At 39.0% G+C, this 17,479-nt stretch overlaps 1 protein-coding gene across 1 annotated transcript in view; it reads left to right on the top strand.

The window, feature by feature from the left end:
* ANKFN1 (ankyrin repeat and fibronectin type III domain containing 1) overlaps positions 1-17,479 on the top strand; it is a 78,480-nt gene that overhangs the window by 31,833 nt on the left and 29,168 nt on the right. Inside the window, exons 7-9 of the mRNA XM_065693610.1 lie at positions 984-1,097; positions 15,187-15,284; positions 15,715-15,805. Of these exons, the coding sequence (XP_065549682.1) occupies positions 984-1,097; positions 15,187-15,284; positions 15,715-15,805 (303 nt within the window). The remainder of the gene's footprint in view (positions 1-983; positions 1,098-15,186; positions 15,285-15,714; positions 15,806-17,479) is intronic.

Here is a 17,479-nt window from a genome sequence, read left to right on the forward strand (position 1 = left end):
TTCAGAATGATCAAACAATGGAATTTCATTTTCCTAATAAAAATTCATTTTAATGTTGGCCTCCACGTCTAACATTTTATCAGCATAGTCACAGATTGGGCCGCTTTAAACAGTTGTACAAGTGACCCTGTACCCAAAGTAAATGTGAATTTGGGGCCATAGGAAGGCATAAACAGGGTTTAATTGTTTCACGTGTAGATCTTTTAGCTGTATCCTATTTGATGAAATACAATCATTGCCATTACCATTTTTACAACCCTTATAGATGCACTTAGAAATAATTTTCTCCAATTCATTGCATTTTAAGATTACTTCTTCAAGACAGATGTAGTGCTCCTTGTATTAGATACATTACTGCTGTATTTCCTGCTTCTAATAATATAATGAGTTTTTAAAACAATCCCAGCAGTTACTCATGACATGTTTTGTTTGATTTCTGAATTGAGTCTGATAGATATTCTATGAATTGAGCCTTTAAAAAATGAAAGTAAAATTAGGCCTCAACTGACAACTGTATTTTGCAACTTTTACACTGACACATTTGTGGAATTTGCAATTTCTGCGTCACAATAATGTAAAAATGCGTTCTGTGATTTGATAATTTGAGCTTGTGAGTGAAACCATAAAGGTTTAATTAGCTCTTTGTGGTTTTGTCCTTTCTCTCTCCTCCTACCCACCCCAAGAGATTTATAGGGGCTTTTCATTGACATAATTAGCATGAATCTGTTTTATTGGGTTACATATATGCAGGAAGATATTTTTAACTGAAAGGAGCCAAAAACCATGATAGAAACAAATGGTGTCTGCAGGATATTGTTAGCAGGGGCACTAATTAAAATGCTCAAAAGGCAGAGAACACAAACACCTACAACCCAAAGCTCACAATTGCAGGGTGATTTTCAGTGGGTTCTTTGAAGACTCAGAAACATTGTTTGAATAGGATTTGTTGTGTTGAAGAGCTGATGTTTTCTCTTCTCTCCCAGGAGCCCCTGAGGCGCCAACCAATGTCTGTCTCATGGTAACAAGCAGTACATCACTCACTGTCACCTTCCAAGAACCTCTGAGTGTCAACTCAGCTGTGGTGACCAAGTATAAAGGTACTGATTTAGACATCTTTCATTTATGCTATCAATGTACAAAACTTCGAGGTCTAAATGCAAAGGTATTTATCTACAAGAGATTTATTACAATGCTAATAACCTTTGAATTATTTTTCCCAGTTAATAGCCGTAGAAGTGGAATTTTCTTAAAAGATTCCCCAAAGACAAAATCTTTATTAAAAAAAGAAAAATAAATTAACCAAAAGATTTCTCCATGAGTGCTTTGAAGAAGTTTGCTTGACTCACTGTGGTTAGGACATCGGCTCAATGACTGGGTTGAGATGAGCAGTTCTAAAACAAAAACTAACTTTTGGTGCCTGTGGGCTCCTAAAACCATGTGTATCCTTGTAAATGCCAAACCCACACCACCATTCCTTAAAGGAATGCCTCTGGAAGCTGAAACTTTTGGCAGAGGCATCATACAGCCCAACTAATTAGCTATTCCAGGGCTGCCACATCATTCTTGGAAGAGCAATACATTTGGGGTGGCACCAGTTAGTTGCAAAGTGGAATGAATAGGAAAACGCTTCCATCTGAATAGCACTGTTGAATAGAAATGCTTTTAAAACAGAATTTCTGTTCCACAGGAAATTCCAAAATTAAAATAACGAAAAATGTTTTATTGAAGATTAGAACAAAAATGAGAAATTTTAAAATTTCCTGTTTAAAGGAACTTCTAGGTTTTCTAAAATGTTTGGAACAATAAGTTCTTCAGTGTTAAGTGCAGCAATGTGCTGCAGCTTCCATTTTCCAGTGGGAGCCTGAGTCTTCCCACAGGTCAAGGGATGGAAAGCTCTGTTCCGAAGTTCTGAGGTCTTCTTTGCCCAGCCCAGAGGCGTCAAGGAATGAGGAGCCTGGAAGTCCTTTTAGTTATTTCCCACTGCGTCTCTCAATGTTTCCTGTTGTGTTTGTTTCTTTGTATTAATAATTAAAAACTCTTATGAGAGAAATTTGAACCTTGGCTTTCCACACACATAGCAAGAACCGTAATGGCTGTGTTGTGGGGCAGTTTATTTCATGTTTCCATGTGTGGGTGTCACAGGGATTGCTTCAACAGGAGGGATTCAGAAAGCCCCAGCACACAGAGGGTCTAGTAGCTCATGGAGCTCTTCTGAAGGTGGGACATGCCAGTGCATAGGCTCCCCTGGCATCAAGCATAAGCACCCAAAGGATTGCATAGTTTATTTTGGAAAAGGCAGATTCTCTCTTTCTTTCCTCCTCCTGTGTCTGGTCACAGATTCCCATCACCACTGGCTATGGCCAGTAAATAATTTTTTTACAGCGTAAGGAAAAAAAACAACAACCTCTCAGACATCACTAAAGCCATCAAAGTGATTCCATTCTGATAGCCTCAGTAGAGGGGTATATTACTGTATTACACCTAGTCAGCTGTGCAGTGCTGCAGGAAGTGTGATTTTCAAAAACATCAAAGCCCTTTAGAAGCCTAAATCTAATTTTCAGCAATGGGTTAGGTTGCCAGGAGACTAAATTTCATTTAAGGGTTTCCTACTGCCTGATTTACTTGTGAAAATGATACTTGGGCTCCTAAAACATTGAAGTTCCCTTCAAAATATCAGCCTGTCCTTTGTAACATGTGTATTAAACAGCATTGAAATATTGTCCACACTTAAATTATAATGGCTATTGATATTTGCACAGTAAAGCAAACTCCCAAATAGAAATGATTTTTCATAAAACATTTTCTAAAGCTTGTAGTGTATTTCTTCTACGTATTCACTTTGCTTGAATCTGTTTTGCACCGTGCCAGTGCTGTCTTCTTTTTGGTAAGCACAACATTCAGAGAAATTTAATCCGACCCAACCTAACATTCTAATCAGAGTAGGTAGCATTGCTGCTGTAGTTCGAGTTACCCTCACTGGTGATCATTTTATGCTTTATCAAGTTGACAGTTAGTTTTGCCAGAATGTTCTTTTTAAATCCTTTATCCCAGGAGACTTGTATATTTATGGTTAGATAAAAAGAAAGATCATTAATAGCTCCTTTTGGTGACTTTCGGGAATTAATTAAGCACTGCTTGTAGAATTGTTTATTACATTATGGAGTGAGATTCTTTGTGCTACTTTGAGGGGTCATAAAATGAACCTTTCAAATGATCACTTGTAAGAATGATTAGAACCAGCTAGCAATTACTAACCCTGAAAGGAGAGTTTGGTAACATTGAGAGAGGATCTTTTTAGTCATATATATATAAACCTCCTCTCCAGAAGACTATCTAAGCACTTTACTAATTCAGGGATGCGAATAAGCTGGTAGTTTTTTCCCCTCAGTACTTTACCATTTTTTTTTCTAAGCAAATTAAAATTCAGGAGCATTTGCAGGAGTGTTTAGGGAATACCTGCTCATTAACAGAAGCTAATAATGTTCTTTTCTCTGGCTCTGAATTATAGGGGATAAAAACTGACATCACTTCTGCTCAGTTTAGTTCCCTAAAAACAGTGTGAAACTGCCAATTCCTTTCTTCTGTGTCATCTTTTCTTTTTTTTTTTTTTTTTTAACATACTTTTTCCAAAGTTTTATGTGCCCAAATGTCTTTTAGAAACCGGGCTTGGAACATTATCTAACAGTCTGCTGTTTTCCTGTGTGTGATCTTTTCCCTTGTTAGCTGTATAACTTACAAATAATAATACAGGAGAATAATACTTTGCACTCACTCTCTAACCACTAAAACCATCTCACTTCATTAGGAGATTTAATTTTAACCACACACGGTGAATGGGTATTGACTTTGGTGTCCCAGCTGGATGGCAGTTCAGCGACTGCATTCTGTTGAGCCATTGCTTTAAGGAGCCAGAGTATTCTTTACTTCCTCTCCTGGATTGTTGTTTAATGTTGCAGGCACCATCCTAATGGCTCCCTTCAGTTTCCCTCCAGAGTAGGCTACAGCGTGGTGGTGGCTGATGTGAAATGATTCCTATGTATATTGTAACTTAGTAAAGTGTTTTGAGGCTGGAAGCAGACAGGCATGACATAAATCAATAATAATAGCAATAATCTGCTCCATGCTAGGGAAAGATTCAAAGCCAGAGACACCTCACCCCAGCCAGTTTTAGGAAGGATGTGAAGCATCACTGTGATATTGAAAAGAAAAACCCATGCTCTTGGCTAATCATGCCCTAAAGCCAAACTTCATATCCCACCGTGGAAGTACTTAAGACCTACTTTGGTTTTGCATCTTTGAAAGCACAATCAAAACTTTCCACACTAATAACACAAAATAACTTGGCACAGTTTGAAGGTAGGGTGAACCTTCTGCTTACAGTCTTATTGTTACTGCATGATGCATTTTTATCCTAGAGCTACACTATTGTAACTATCTTCATGCCAAAAAATCCCAGCAGCAACATAATCCAGATAGACACCACTTGACTCCTAAGAACAGTACCAATAGAGACAGCCATAAGAGCATGTAGGGCTTTTAAGAACTATTCCCTCATTAATTAGCCTTCCTAGAGTTCACATGTCCCACGCAACACCTACACATAAAGAGAGCAGAACAAAATTATTAACAATGATAAGTAATTTTGTTGCATGTATTTTCTATGCATTTTAAATCTGACTATTGCTTTGCTACTATGGACAATAAGTTCAAGGAAACCTCCCCTTACTGCACGACATTTTTCATCCGTTTCCTATCAGAAGTAGTGATAATAATGCTGTGATCCCCAAGTACAGGATGAGAAAGAAACATGGACACAGCACTGATCATTACCTACTGGAAAGGATCACTATGCAATGGAAAATCTCTGTTTATGTTTTATTTACACTTGTAAAACAAACATCTATATTCCCTTTTGGAGGAAAAATGAAACAGCTTGTATAACCAAAATTGAGCTAATTTATTTAAGAGCCTGGAACTATTTATGTTTAAAGAGAGAGGAAGAGAGAAAAAGAAGTCTGAGCCATGTTTGATGTAGCAAACAGAGCTGATCTCTCTGTTTGGATGTAGCTGTGCACTGGGATGCCAAGTTATTTTCCAGATACGATGCTAAGCTGTCTGGGCCACTGTAGCCCTTGTTACCTTTTTGCTTAGCTTCTTATTTTAGCAGAGTATTTCACATTTGCAGCACTGCCCAGCTGCCTTCTAGGATTTCTGTTGGATGGGGAGAAGAATTTTTCATTTTCTCTGTCAGTGTAGCTCTTTAAAAAACCCAACACGTCAGCCTAGATCAGGAAAACAAGAGTTATGTCTTGCTTGAATCTTGACATAAAAATTGTTCCATGCTCCCTTCTTCCAAGGCAATTTGTGGTTCATTTCAGAATATTTGCATCTGAATAATCTAAATTATCTTTAAATCACTGGTTCAGTCCTAGCTAGATAGGCCACAGTATGTTGCTGTCATAGCCACAGTAGATAGCCACAGTTGCTGTAGATAGCCACAGTATGTTGCTGTCACATGGCTGCGTGACATGGGTTGGTTACAGGCAAGTTCCTTTGCCCAGTAGAGGACACTTTGGTGTTATCACTGGAAGTCTCAACAAAGGATGAATGGAGCTGCCTTTTTTTTAAGGTCTCAGCACCCCAGATCATGGACTAAGGAAGCCTGACAGCCTGGGCCTGTATGATGTATGTTCTGTACCTCAGAACTACCTGTATTTGAGATTCTCATCTGACATCTCACTGTATCAATGAAAACATTTCATTGAAAGTTTCAGTGGGAAAAACCTCCGAGGTTTTACAAAACCCACCTACCAATTTGGTGTCATTCTGTGGGTTTTACTCTCCAGGGTAATCCTTTCACAACCAAATAATCTTACCATTTTGTGTGGGCTTCTGCTTGTCCCTGTGAGCACCACAAACAGCATATACCATATGTTTTGTAACTCTGTATTTGATTTATCTGTCAATAGTTGACTTGTCATGTTTGATCAAGTTTGGATTTCTTCCATAGCAGGCTTCCTGCAGTGATCTTTCTAGTGCTGTACAGTGGGTTTGACTCGACAGATTTGGCTAGTCTGGTTAGGCAGAACTTACAGAGACCTAAATACATATATACGACATCTCTAGGGTTCTTCCTCACTTTAGTGGAAACTAGCTGCTCTCATAGCAGAGTCAGATTAGGAAATAGAAATGCTGTGATTTCTTTGATTTCTAGAAGAACCCGTTATGGAAATGACTGCTTGTAGAAGTGAAAATGTGGTGCTTTAATACTGATAACTGTGAATCTTTCTTAAGTAGCTGGTACGTCACTGCTGGATCCTGTTCCAGTCTATCGTGGCATTAAGTAGCATTCTGCATTCAACTTGATCTTGAAATCCTTTTCACTTATTATTCAAGGTTTCACTGTATATTTTGAAACTCATTCTTTCTTTTCCCCAAAACAGTTCTTACTCCATAAAAAGGAAAGAGAATACATTTCTTTGTAAAACATTTGAATTTATCCTGCTGAATAGGTGTGGTCTGATACTTTTTACAGTAGTTCATTTATGGCATTTTATTAGGTCTCCCGGGCACTTTATTTGCACATTACGTTTTGGTAGCTACCAGGACTGTGCAACTTGACTTCTATTTTTATGCCTAGCAAGTACAGAAATGTATAAATGTTAAAACAAACCTTTCTATTTCTAGCTCCTGTCAATGTGTGTAGTACGTGTTGGACAACAAAAAACTTAAGAACTTCTATTTTTCAAGTTTGCTGTGTATTTAAAACCACCTTTGAACATGGATCACATATTAAGGGATGGTGTAACTAACTCATATAGTTGATCAGACACCAGCTACTCAATTCAGTCATTCTTTCCTCCTACTTTGTGTTTTATAAGGATTTTGAATAGCAGCTCAGATGAACAGCTACAAGAAAACCCAGACATAGAGTCTCTGGTTTTGTCTGCCTTTGGTGTCTAAGAAAAAAGACTTTTATCATGATGTTGCTGAACTCTAGACATTGCTTTACCTTTTATATTCGCTTTGACCTTACCAAAAATAAGGATTTTTTTTTTATTATTTGCATGTGGCTAAGCATTACAGCTTCCAGTTCATAGATATTGCATAGAAGAGGTGACTTTCTTGTAGTCAGTGGCAGGACTGGAACTCAAGACTTCCAGCTTCTGTCTTGAAGAAGGTTCCTGATCGAGTGGATCTTCCGATTCATGGGTTTGGGAATGCTCTCTCACTGGAGACTTAAAACCAGAATGTCTTCAGAGGGATTGTGGCAAGGTTCCCCTGCATATTGCTTTGTCTGAAGTCACAGACCCACAGAACTGATAAATGAATGTAAATTTGGAATTGGGCCTTTACATATGTATTGAGCATAAATTGCACAGTTTTCTGTGCTCATGCATGAGCACCCAATTAGTTCATGCATGAACACCCAATCAATTTATGCATGAGCACCCAATGAGTTCATGCATGAGCAGCTATTTAATTTACTATGAACATCCAGCAGCTCACACAAGCACCTTATTAACTCATGCCTGAGCACCCAGTGAGTTCACACAGGAGCACCCACTTAGCTAGCACCTGAGTACTCTGTCAGGTATATACAGCAGGTTTGAGTAGCCAAGGGCCAGTGGTGTAGCAGGAGGTCAGGAGATGCTGGGTGCTGGTCACAACCAGCCTGGCTACCTCTAAATGCAATGAAAAACCCCATCTCTGAGTTCAACCTCATAGTGGAGACCAGGGAAAGTGGGAGTGGGAAAGGATAGGTGAGCCTGGGAAAGGTGGTGGAAAGGTGTTCACTTTTTGTTTGGTTATGATTTCTTTCACTCTGAATAAGTGATTGGATGTTTGCGTTAATTGGCAATAAATTAAATGAATAAATGAAGTAAATTAAATTACATAAATGAAGTAAAAAATTCCCAAAATCAAGACTGTTCTGCCTCGAGCACATAGGCTTAGTGCGGGGGACAGGTGAAAGCTCTTTAAGTTACTATAGGGATTAGTTTATAAATAAATAAAAGCCTTAAATATGATTAATTGGTATCTATGCAGCTAAGTCCCTCTTTAAATGTATATTAGAGTAGGACCAGGGAAGGAGGAGGGGAATCCCATCAAACAGATTACTTGAATTAACATTAGATATTTGCTTTGTTCGTTAGGTGCTGTGCAGTGTTCTGGTTTGTCTTGTACATTGTGATAGATGACTTTCCTGTTTGCATTTTCCCAACTGCTCTTTATTAATTAGATTTTAATGTATTCTGGTTTGGGAAGAAGCTGAGCCTAACCCATGCTTCACACAGATGAGTAGTCCTTACGTTCATAAGCTTCCCACCAGATTTGGTTACACAGATTACATGAGTAAAATGTACTCACTTGGAAGGGGAAATATGCAGAATCAGAGCCAAGCCTGTTACACCCTTCTATCATGTGAAGCCTTTGCATAAGAATCCCATTTATTCTCCAATCCCTTTTCGCAGTTCTAACATGTATTTCCTCCCACTTTTCTCTTCACAGCCAGAGCAGGGTATGTTTGTCATTGCAGGGCTGAGACACAAATCTTGGCTGTTATTATAATCCACTGTAGCTTTTTAACCATGGGCTCGCACCGAAAGCAATATACACCCACATGGCACATTTTCTTAGCTGTTATAAAACGTTAGCAAGAAATGTCATTTTCACTTACAGAAAGGAAAGAAGTTCCTTCTTGTACTGTACTAGCTTGACCTTATTACAAGCAGATACAGAATTGTTAGTGCTTAGAAAACACTGATCAAATACTTGAGGAAAAAAACAGTCTTTTTTTATTTTCCCTTGGTGAGAATTTTATTGCAATGCAATAAAAAATGGTATCTTATAAATCATTTATATAATGTAGTTGTGCTAGAAGATGAACTAGTGAAACCCTGATCAAGCAAAGATGTGTCTTTGGCACCCAGCCTGCTGTCATAAGGCTTCCCATAAACATCAAGACATAAAACTGAGTATGCTGGCCTGGGTCAAAGGAATGTCCAAAACCAGGGCCACAAGAAAGGTTATTTAACATCATCGGTTACTATTAGCAGGTGTAAAAGGTAAAGGAACCCACAGCTATTTGGGAAGCTTTACCCCAAATCAAGCATTTGGTTATTAAAGCAATTCTCTGAAATAAGTATCATGAAGATTTCTACCCAGAGAAGTTTCAAATGAAGATGTGCTCTCTAGGGAATAGTCTAGGAATGCTGTTCTTGGTACTCTTCTTGGTGCTGTTCTGGCTGTTGTTGTAATGAGAGGCCCTTAAGTCCATGTGCAGCTCTCACACTAAAACACAGCAGTGCTTTATTTACTTCAGGTGGACACAGTGCTGCTTGTTTGTGTCTCCTTTCATTCCTCTTCAGCCTTATTGATGTTTCTGCTGACCCAATACAAAAAGCCTTGAATATGTTTACAGAAATAACTGAAATAATAGATAACATCCAAAATAATGAACATTAGTATTTAGAGCACATAGGAGCTCAGCTTTTAGTTCAAGTAGTACCTAGAAAGCCTACTCCAGACCATGGCTACACTGTTTTGACTTCAGTGTTTGCACAGCAATATGCCCAAGTCCCTTAGGCATTGCAGTAAATCCCAGTTAGAGTCCTTAAACAAACAAACAACTGGAAAGTTCACCTGTTCCCTTTGTAAATGTTGTGGCTCATATCATATTATCGCTGTCTACGCTCCTGGAGCAGAATGCAGCCAATTCCAGATGTTCTGTTAGCGTGCATTTGAGGATGGATTATACCCTTCATGCAAAAAAACAAATCCATAGGAAAAAATACAAACTCCTCGGTGCCAGACATTTGGCTTTTCCTAATGGAAGCGCTATGCTGGGATCTCTGTCAGTACTCCCCACAGCTGGTATGACTTGAGAATTTCTAAACATGAGGGAGGCATGAACAGAGCCTGAACCCAAATCTGCAAAAATTGGGTTCCTTACTTAATTCAGGCTGGAAAGAGCAGTTCCAGGCAGCTGTTTGCAGTATGTGGTCAATGTTCTCCATCGGAGCTGGTGATGCTGTCTACACCAAGAAACTGATTCCTGCCTTTCACTAGTGTTCAATTCTCTTCTTGTGTTATACATTCATTTAGGTACTTTCACCCTGATCTTTTTCACCCAAATGGCAGCATTCAATATCCTTAAATGAAGCTGCTAATACATTATGAACATAAGCCATTGACATTATTTCCTAAAATCAACAGGCAGAAAAAGACGGTATGAAGTGGTTTCTGGTGTGTCAGTGTTCCCTTTCAGTTTTGCATTTTAAAGGAAACTATTGAAGAATGCAATTATTTGTTTGGAGGCCCCTGGAAATGCAAGCAAAGATCACAGTGTCTTTCAGCCTAGCCATGGATATGGGGAGAAAGGGGAGGAGAGAGCATCTTTGTGCTTAAGTCTGGGTTAAGCACTATAGTGGCATAATGCTTTGCCCAAGGTCACACACCAGATCAGCAGCAAAAGCAAGAATAAAGCCCAGAGCCCCAGCTCAGCGCACCATTCTGTAGACCCCATCCACTTAGCAGCAGAACTTATGTCCTTCAGTCTAATTAAACTCATCAATTCAGTGAGTAATTTAAGTGCAAGCAAAAGTAAATGCCAAGAGAAGTGACAAATTCTACCGTTGCTCGAGGTTTTAACTTGACTCAGGAGAAGGTGCACTCCTGAATGAATCTACAATAGGCTCAGGAGCTGTTTTATGCCTTCACTTCGTCTCTTGTCTGTCTGTCTGTCAGTCTCTCAGATAAGCTGTGTAAGGTGGGCTCGGTATAACAGTGAGATAGCGTGTGGAAAAGAAACAGGTGAAAATAAACTTCTCCTTTTATTTCAAAGTGCATGAATTGAGTATTAAAAACCCCAAAAACTTGGCCACAAGTAAGTTACATAACTTAAGCCAGTCTAAAATTATGTGCCAGCAATTTACATGAGTTTTATGTAACTGTTTATACTGCTGTTTATTTAAAAATTACTACTTATCTTGGCGACCGCAGCAACACATCGTGCATTTGCCCGCTCTGGAATACAGGGCACCTTCATTAAAGCACATAGTCACCAATATATTAAACATACAAAAAAAACCTGCTCTGACATAACATGAAGTGTCAGATGGAAAGCCGCAACAGCAAAGACATTCAGCGTTCACAACAAAGCAGCCCTTTGGGGTGTTCAGAACAGGACTGGAACATGCTCCATCCTTAATTCACCCAACAGCTTTCAGGTTCATTACAGCACAGTTGGTACAATCTACAAGACCAGCTCTTGTTCCTGGGCTCTTATAAAGGGCCCTCTTCATCTTTCTATGCTTAAGTATTTTTATATTCAACTTTTCCAGTGCTGAGGTTACCTCACCTTTTGTTCTATCTTAAAGTCCCAAGTACTTCAGTTTCCCAAATGGCTGATAGTTTTTGTTTCCTACCAGAGCAGTCTCTCCCAGAAATAAGGCAAAGGTTCAGCAAAATCTTCATGATGGGTTGCTCCTGAATAGACATGATTTCTTGATCCAGATTAATCACAAGTGTAAGACCACGGTTGTGTAGCATTTTTCTGGTACCAGGAAGAGCTATATGTGTCCCATGTAGCCAGAAAGTGTGAGAGACACTGATTTAATAGTCGTAGGATTTTGTCCCTTGTTTTGGGACCTGCTGAGTGAACAAAATGCCCTGCCTCTCTTTACCTTCATTTTCCCATCTATCAAATAGGAACACTTGTATTCACATCCTTCTAAAAGGTTTAAAAACCAATCAATGAGTATGGTATAATATTATGTAGTATTTTTAGCCAACCATTACAGCAGAAAGCTGAAATCTGGCAATGTATTACAGCAGATATAAACTCCAGTTATAAATTCCTTGCGTTGATTTGCATTTCTTTAGAACTATATCATAGAATTGTCTTCTCACTTTTGTCAGTAAAATCATGGGGAAAAAATTGTTAAAATCAAAAGTAAGCAAAAAATTCTAAAATTTGTTATGAGTTTCTTTAAGACACATCTCCTGAGTCAGAGACTGACATTCTGTCAAACAATTGCAATGCTTCAGTGTATCCTGTTAATGTGTTTTCAGTAGTACATTGAAACAATGGGGAAAAGAAGGCACTATTCCAAGCCAGCTGTTCGAAAAATATTTATTTTTCATATTGAAACTGGAGGGCAAGAGTTTTCCAAACGTGAGGGTTTAAAATGCATCTATTTGAAAACTGAACTTTGAGTAACTTTGTAGAAACCATTTTGTTTGGTAAACGTCCTTTAAAAGGGGGATTCTCAGTTTTAATGATAACCATAACCTGATCCACCAGCTAAGACCTGTTTTCAGTTTGATGGGTCTCAGCCACCACAGCGTAAGGCTGTGTAAGGAGAAGCACAGTTGAACCTCAGCCTAGCAGCCAGCAAGGACTCACTGGTGAGGAAGCTTATAGGGGTACCCAGCCCCTGCAGTACCTCCTGAAAGGACTAGGTCCTTTCCCTAGCAAGTAGTTGTCCTTCAAGAGACTGGGAGATTGCTGTGTTACCCCACAAGTGGATGAGGGTGTTTGTACTGCACATGAGGCTCCACTGATGTGACCTGGGACAACAGTTTGCCCTAGAAGATAAGGACAAAGCTGTGATTTATTCTTTTAAAACCCACTTCCTCAGCTGAGATGTTTAAGGCAATGTCAGCCTTTTCTCCCCTTGGTAACTCAGCTTCTTTCTCTGAACTCACTGGTCCTTGACTATTTCTGAGAACAAACTGCCATGCTGTTACTAGTCTTAATACTAGTACCATGATGGTCCTGCTGTACACATGCTGGCAAACGTGTAGGATTGCAATCCTGTTCAGATTAAGGTAGTGAATTCCTCTCCAGGCAGAGAACTCTAAATATTAGGAGCTCCTTTCCGAATGCCAGAATACAAGTGGATGGCTTGAGGAGACCCACATCAAGAATAGGGCTGCAATGTTTATTTGTGTAAGCTACCCAAATTTAAATATACCATCTGAATTTCCACTTAATGTTTGGGCAGCCTTCAGTCCATAGAGCAGCTAAAATTTTGGGAAGCTCAAAAGCCGCTTAAAGCTGCTTATTTCACCCTTGGTTTTTGTTTTGTGCTGCCTAAAGTGCAACCTTAGCCCCACACGCTGAGCAGCACACTCAGTCATGCTGGAGGCTTCAGGGAAGACAGGATTTGCTGCCAAAGCCTGTCCTGAGTGACATGATTTTGCTTTACATGAGCCTTTCTTTGAAAAGAAGAATGGTATCTGAAGTGACTGCAAGCCTGTTGATAACGTGTTCAGCAGTTCAAACAGGGTTTCTCCAGCTTATCCCTCTGGAAAACTGACATGTCTAAGTTTGCAGCATGTATACAATGTCCTCAATGATTTAATACAGTGGAGTTATGAACCCTGAAAATCATGGTTTACAATGGAAAATTTGACAGGCCATCAAGTTCAAAGGTACTTAGAAGTATTCCTATAATTAAGTTGTCAACAAAAGCCTACCATACAGTACCATAACATTCTCTACGTATTCATACTAATGTACAGAAATAGCTTCCACTAAAGGTGGCAGGAATTAGGTATTTAAAACCTTTGGAAAACTAGGAAACTACCCACTGTAAAAGTTCAAAGACAATAGAGAAAACCAATATCCTTTTCATTGCAGCAAACAGAAAAATGTTGCAGAACATGCTGTGCATTCACAAACTGCAATCACAGAAAAGGAGCAATTAGGAGAGAAAGGAAAAATGAGTTGTGCTATTGATACTTGGCTGCTTTAGAAAAATGTGTTGGCAGTTAAATGTATATACTGAGCACAAAATTCTGTGAAGCCTTTCTCTTTTAACGTGAAAATACCAATGTGACGCAGCCAGAAGATGAAAATTCCACATGCTGAAATTAAAATACCTTTATCCTCTGATCCAGGCGAAATGATTGAGTTTTATACTAACAGATATGCAAAACCAGAAAGGTATCTAGAAACTATTTTGTGAATCTTAAAGGGAAAGCTTTGGGTTGAATTTTCTTCCTTGGTGTAAATCCAGAAAATGGATGGAATTTTCCCATGTCTACAGTAGAATAAGAGATTATTTTCACTATGGTTTTGAGAGGTTTTCCTGAGGTTGAGTGTGAGGGTGCAAGTTACTGAATCCCAGAGGTATGTCTCTAGGATTAACCCTAACTCTAATCATGGTACCTGTCATTAATAACGTATAATTGAAGAAAAAGAGGCTGTCCCTATACCTGCAGCCATCAGTTCCCCACTTGCATAGATTTCTTTCTTAAAATCCCCTAGTAGGTTTCTGTGGCCTGTTTCATGCAATTTTATGTCCACATTCATTTTTGCAAGCATTGGAAAGAGTCCTGACAGCAGGACTACTCCTATATGAGTTGTCTGTACAAGTTGATGGGAGCACTCTGAAGGTACCCATTGTAATTTAGGCTGCCCGATAGGTTAGGAGGGATGTGTCAGCCCAGTGCCACTTAATTCCCTTTAAAAGTGGATACAACATAATAGATCCTTGTGGAGCTCTGTAATTTCAGTGACCACAGCAGCATCAGGCTTGGACAAGAGAGCCAGAACCCACTGAAACCAATGAAGAGACTCCATTGAGTGTCGGATCCAGTCCAAGGAGGATATTTCTATACAAATTAGCCAGGGGTAGGTGATGAAAGCTTTGTGGACCTGTGGAGCCAAAAGGATTCTCTGCCCATTCCTACCTATGCAGATCCAATTGCAAAACAGCCCTTTTTGTCGGTTTGGATGTATAAACTGCCAAATGGCATTAGCAGGTCCAAATCCTTTACCTACTCTTTTCCACTACTCTTCTTTCTTTAAAAGGAAATTGTTTAAATGAGGGCAAATGTTGACTGAATGTAGTTTGTATTGCAGTGCATGAGGTTAGAGTAGATGATCTCCAGAGGTCCCTTCCAACCCTAACAATTCCATGATTATGTGCATTTTTAAGCAATCTTTCCTGAAAAGCTTTTGAGCAGTATTTTGCTTTTCTCTCTCATACACAGAAATATAGTTTAATTATTGTGTGAAGTTTTGTTAAATGTTATTGTTAAACATGGCTTTTAGTACCCACATGGAATGGGAAACTGCTTGGAGAGAAGTTAACCTGTGAGTGATTTGAGTACTTCGATATCTTCTCTTGGACTGGTATTTGATTTTATTTTCTCCTGCTATTTGTTCCCTAGTGGAATGGAGCTGTTCAGAAGACTTTTCTCCTTTGGCTGGTGAAATAATTATGGATAATCTTCAGTCTTTGAGGTGCACCATCACAGGTCTCAGAACGGTATGTGCCAAAGGACTCATTCAGGTCTCAATGTCCCCTGCCGCCCCAGGGATACAAAGGCACTGATTATTTGCTTCCATGCCTGTTGGCAATAACTGCAGAGTGCCTTTCTTCTAGCAACAAGTTCCAGTCATTAAACATCATATGTCTGGCATCCATAATCTGAAAGTCACAAAGGAATAGACAGACAGCATGAACTGGTTTATGTCATCTTAGGGGAGATCAGAAAAGGCTGCAGTGAAAGATGCTGTTTTCTAGATCACAGGATAATCTTAGCGCAGATCAAAGGCTCATGGAAGATCTAGACCTGACTCTGATGACCAGCAGCTAAAATAACAGTTCTTTCTCTTCTGCTTTTTCCAGGAACACATATGATGATGGCAATCATTTTCATTTCTGTTATTTATCTTTGTATGGTTCTTTTTTGCAGGGCCAGAGGTATTATGTCCATGTTTCAGCATACAACATGAGAGGATGGGGGCCTCCACGCAAATCTACTCCTGAATATGCTTCTCCTTCAAGTAGGTTGAGTTTGTCTGCCCTCCTAGTTTGATTAGTGATGTTGATATGTGAAAATGCTCTGTCTTCAAATAACAGAAAAAGGCAAATATTCCAGAGTGGATGATTTAAATGCTGTCTAGGAGTGAAATAAATAAACAAATAAATACAACTTAACTCCTTCCACTCTTGAGAAATAACCACAATAATCATCTCCGTATATTTACATCTTATCTGCTATTCTTCTCCAGTCCTTTGACAGAATAGTCATCTAGTCACTAATACTTCAGAAAAAACGAGAAATATTTTAACCTTCATTTCTCGTAATAGAGTTCTGCTATATGGAACCTCATTTCTCAGTACATGAATGGATCAAAAGGTGAACCTGAACTTGTATAAGCAAAACACAAACTTCATATGTAATTTTGTATTCTGCCTTGTAGCATTATAGATCCCATTCACTGGACAATTCTTATAGCATCCTGTGTGTAATGCGCTCTAGGGTGGACACACATGTTGATAGAATCTAGCCTGTATGTACTAAAATGGTCTAGACATGTCCAAAAGCCTTTCTCTCTTTTCAAACCTGTGGCAGATTTTCTCAGACTCCATTAGGACTATGATTTTTCATTTGTAATTTTTAATCTATTATAATGACATTGTATTGTTGGTTGCTCTTCCAGACTTGTGTTCACTGCCAAACTGGCTTAGCATATGACAGCTTCCCTTGCATTGATAATGCAGTAAAGCGGGACTTTCCATTTTATTGCATTAGCACTCGTTTTTATTAGGCTAACATAACAATTTAATAACCTTGCATGCTAATGTGAAGAAATAAAGCAAGCTGTACCTATTCATAATGGCGAAGGTTGGATAAATGAGGCTCTTGCAGTACCATTGAAGCATCTTGCTTCAGTTTTGCTCTTGTTTATCCCAGAATAAAACCAGAACAAGACTAAAGAAATATTTTGTTTGGGAACAAAAATGTGTTACAATCTTGGGACAAAATTCTGCTCTTGGCTACACGGATACCTCACTACTTCAGAGTTCTTTTGAATAACTTAGTGACATGCAATTACCTTGACTATAGTCAGGTATATCTATACAGGATTGGGCCCCACAACCCAAACATTTACAGCAGCTGAGAAGCAGACTCTACTGCAGTAACTGGAAGTTATTCAGCTAAACATCCCCAAAGCACTGCGCACCCCTGGCAAGGCAGGTGGTATTTAAGGCTGTATCTTTGTAGGAGACACACTTTTGATTGAACATATTGTATTGTCTTCCCTGTCTATTTCTTGTCCATTGTTATTAACCTGAAATCTGACCATACATGCCAGTTCCAAAGCCTTGGGATGCAGGGGAAGTTCTCCTGCAGATTTCAGTGGATTAACACAAAAACTATACAGAGAATTAAGCTCACTTCCCATGTTTTGTGTCTCAGGGACTCTGAAGTGCCTGGGATAATCACTGTGGGGGTGTTTCTCTGAAAGGTAACAAGTCTTTTGGATTTCCCTGTAGGAAAGCAGGAGCATCATTTGATATATATGTGATTTTTTATGAGTTTATGGCAAAGATAAATGTTTATTCATGGTTACATATGTATGTTTTCTTTGTCGATGAACACAGAAGCATTAGGCAGACTTACCTCATGGCATATAGATAGTTGGCAAGAAAAAGGTATTTTCGTTAATTAT

Source organism: Lathamus discolor, chromosome 13 (assembly GCF_037157495.1).
Source record: "Lathamus discolor isolate bLatDis1 chromosome 13, bLatDis1.hap1, whole genome shotgun sequence".
Lineage (NCBI taxonomy): Eukaryota > Metazoa > Chordata > Aves > Psittaciformes > Psittacidae > Lathamus > Lathamus discolor.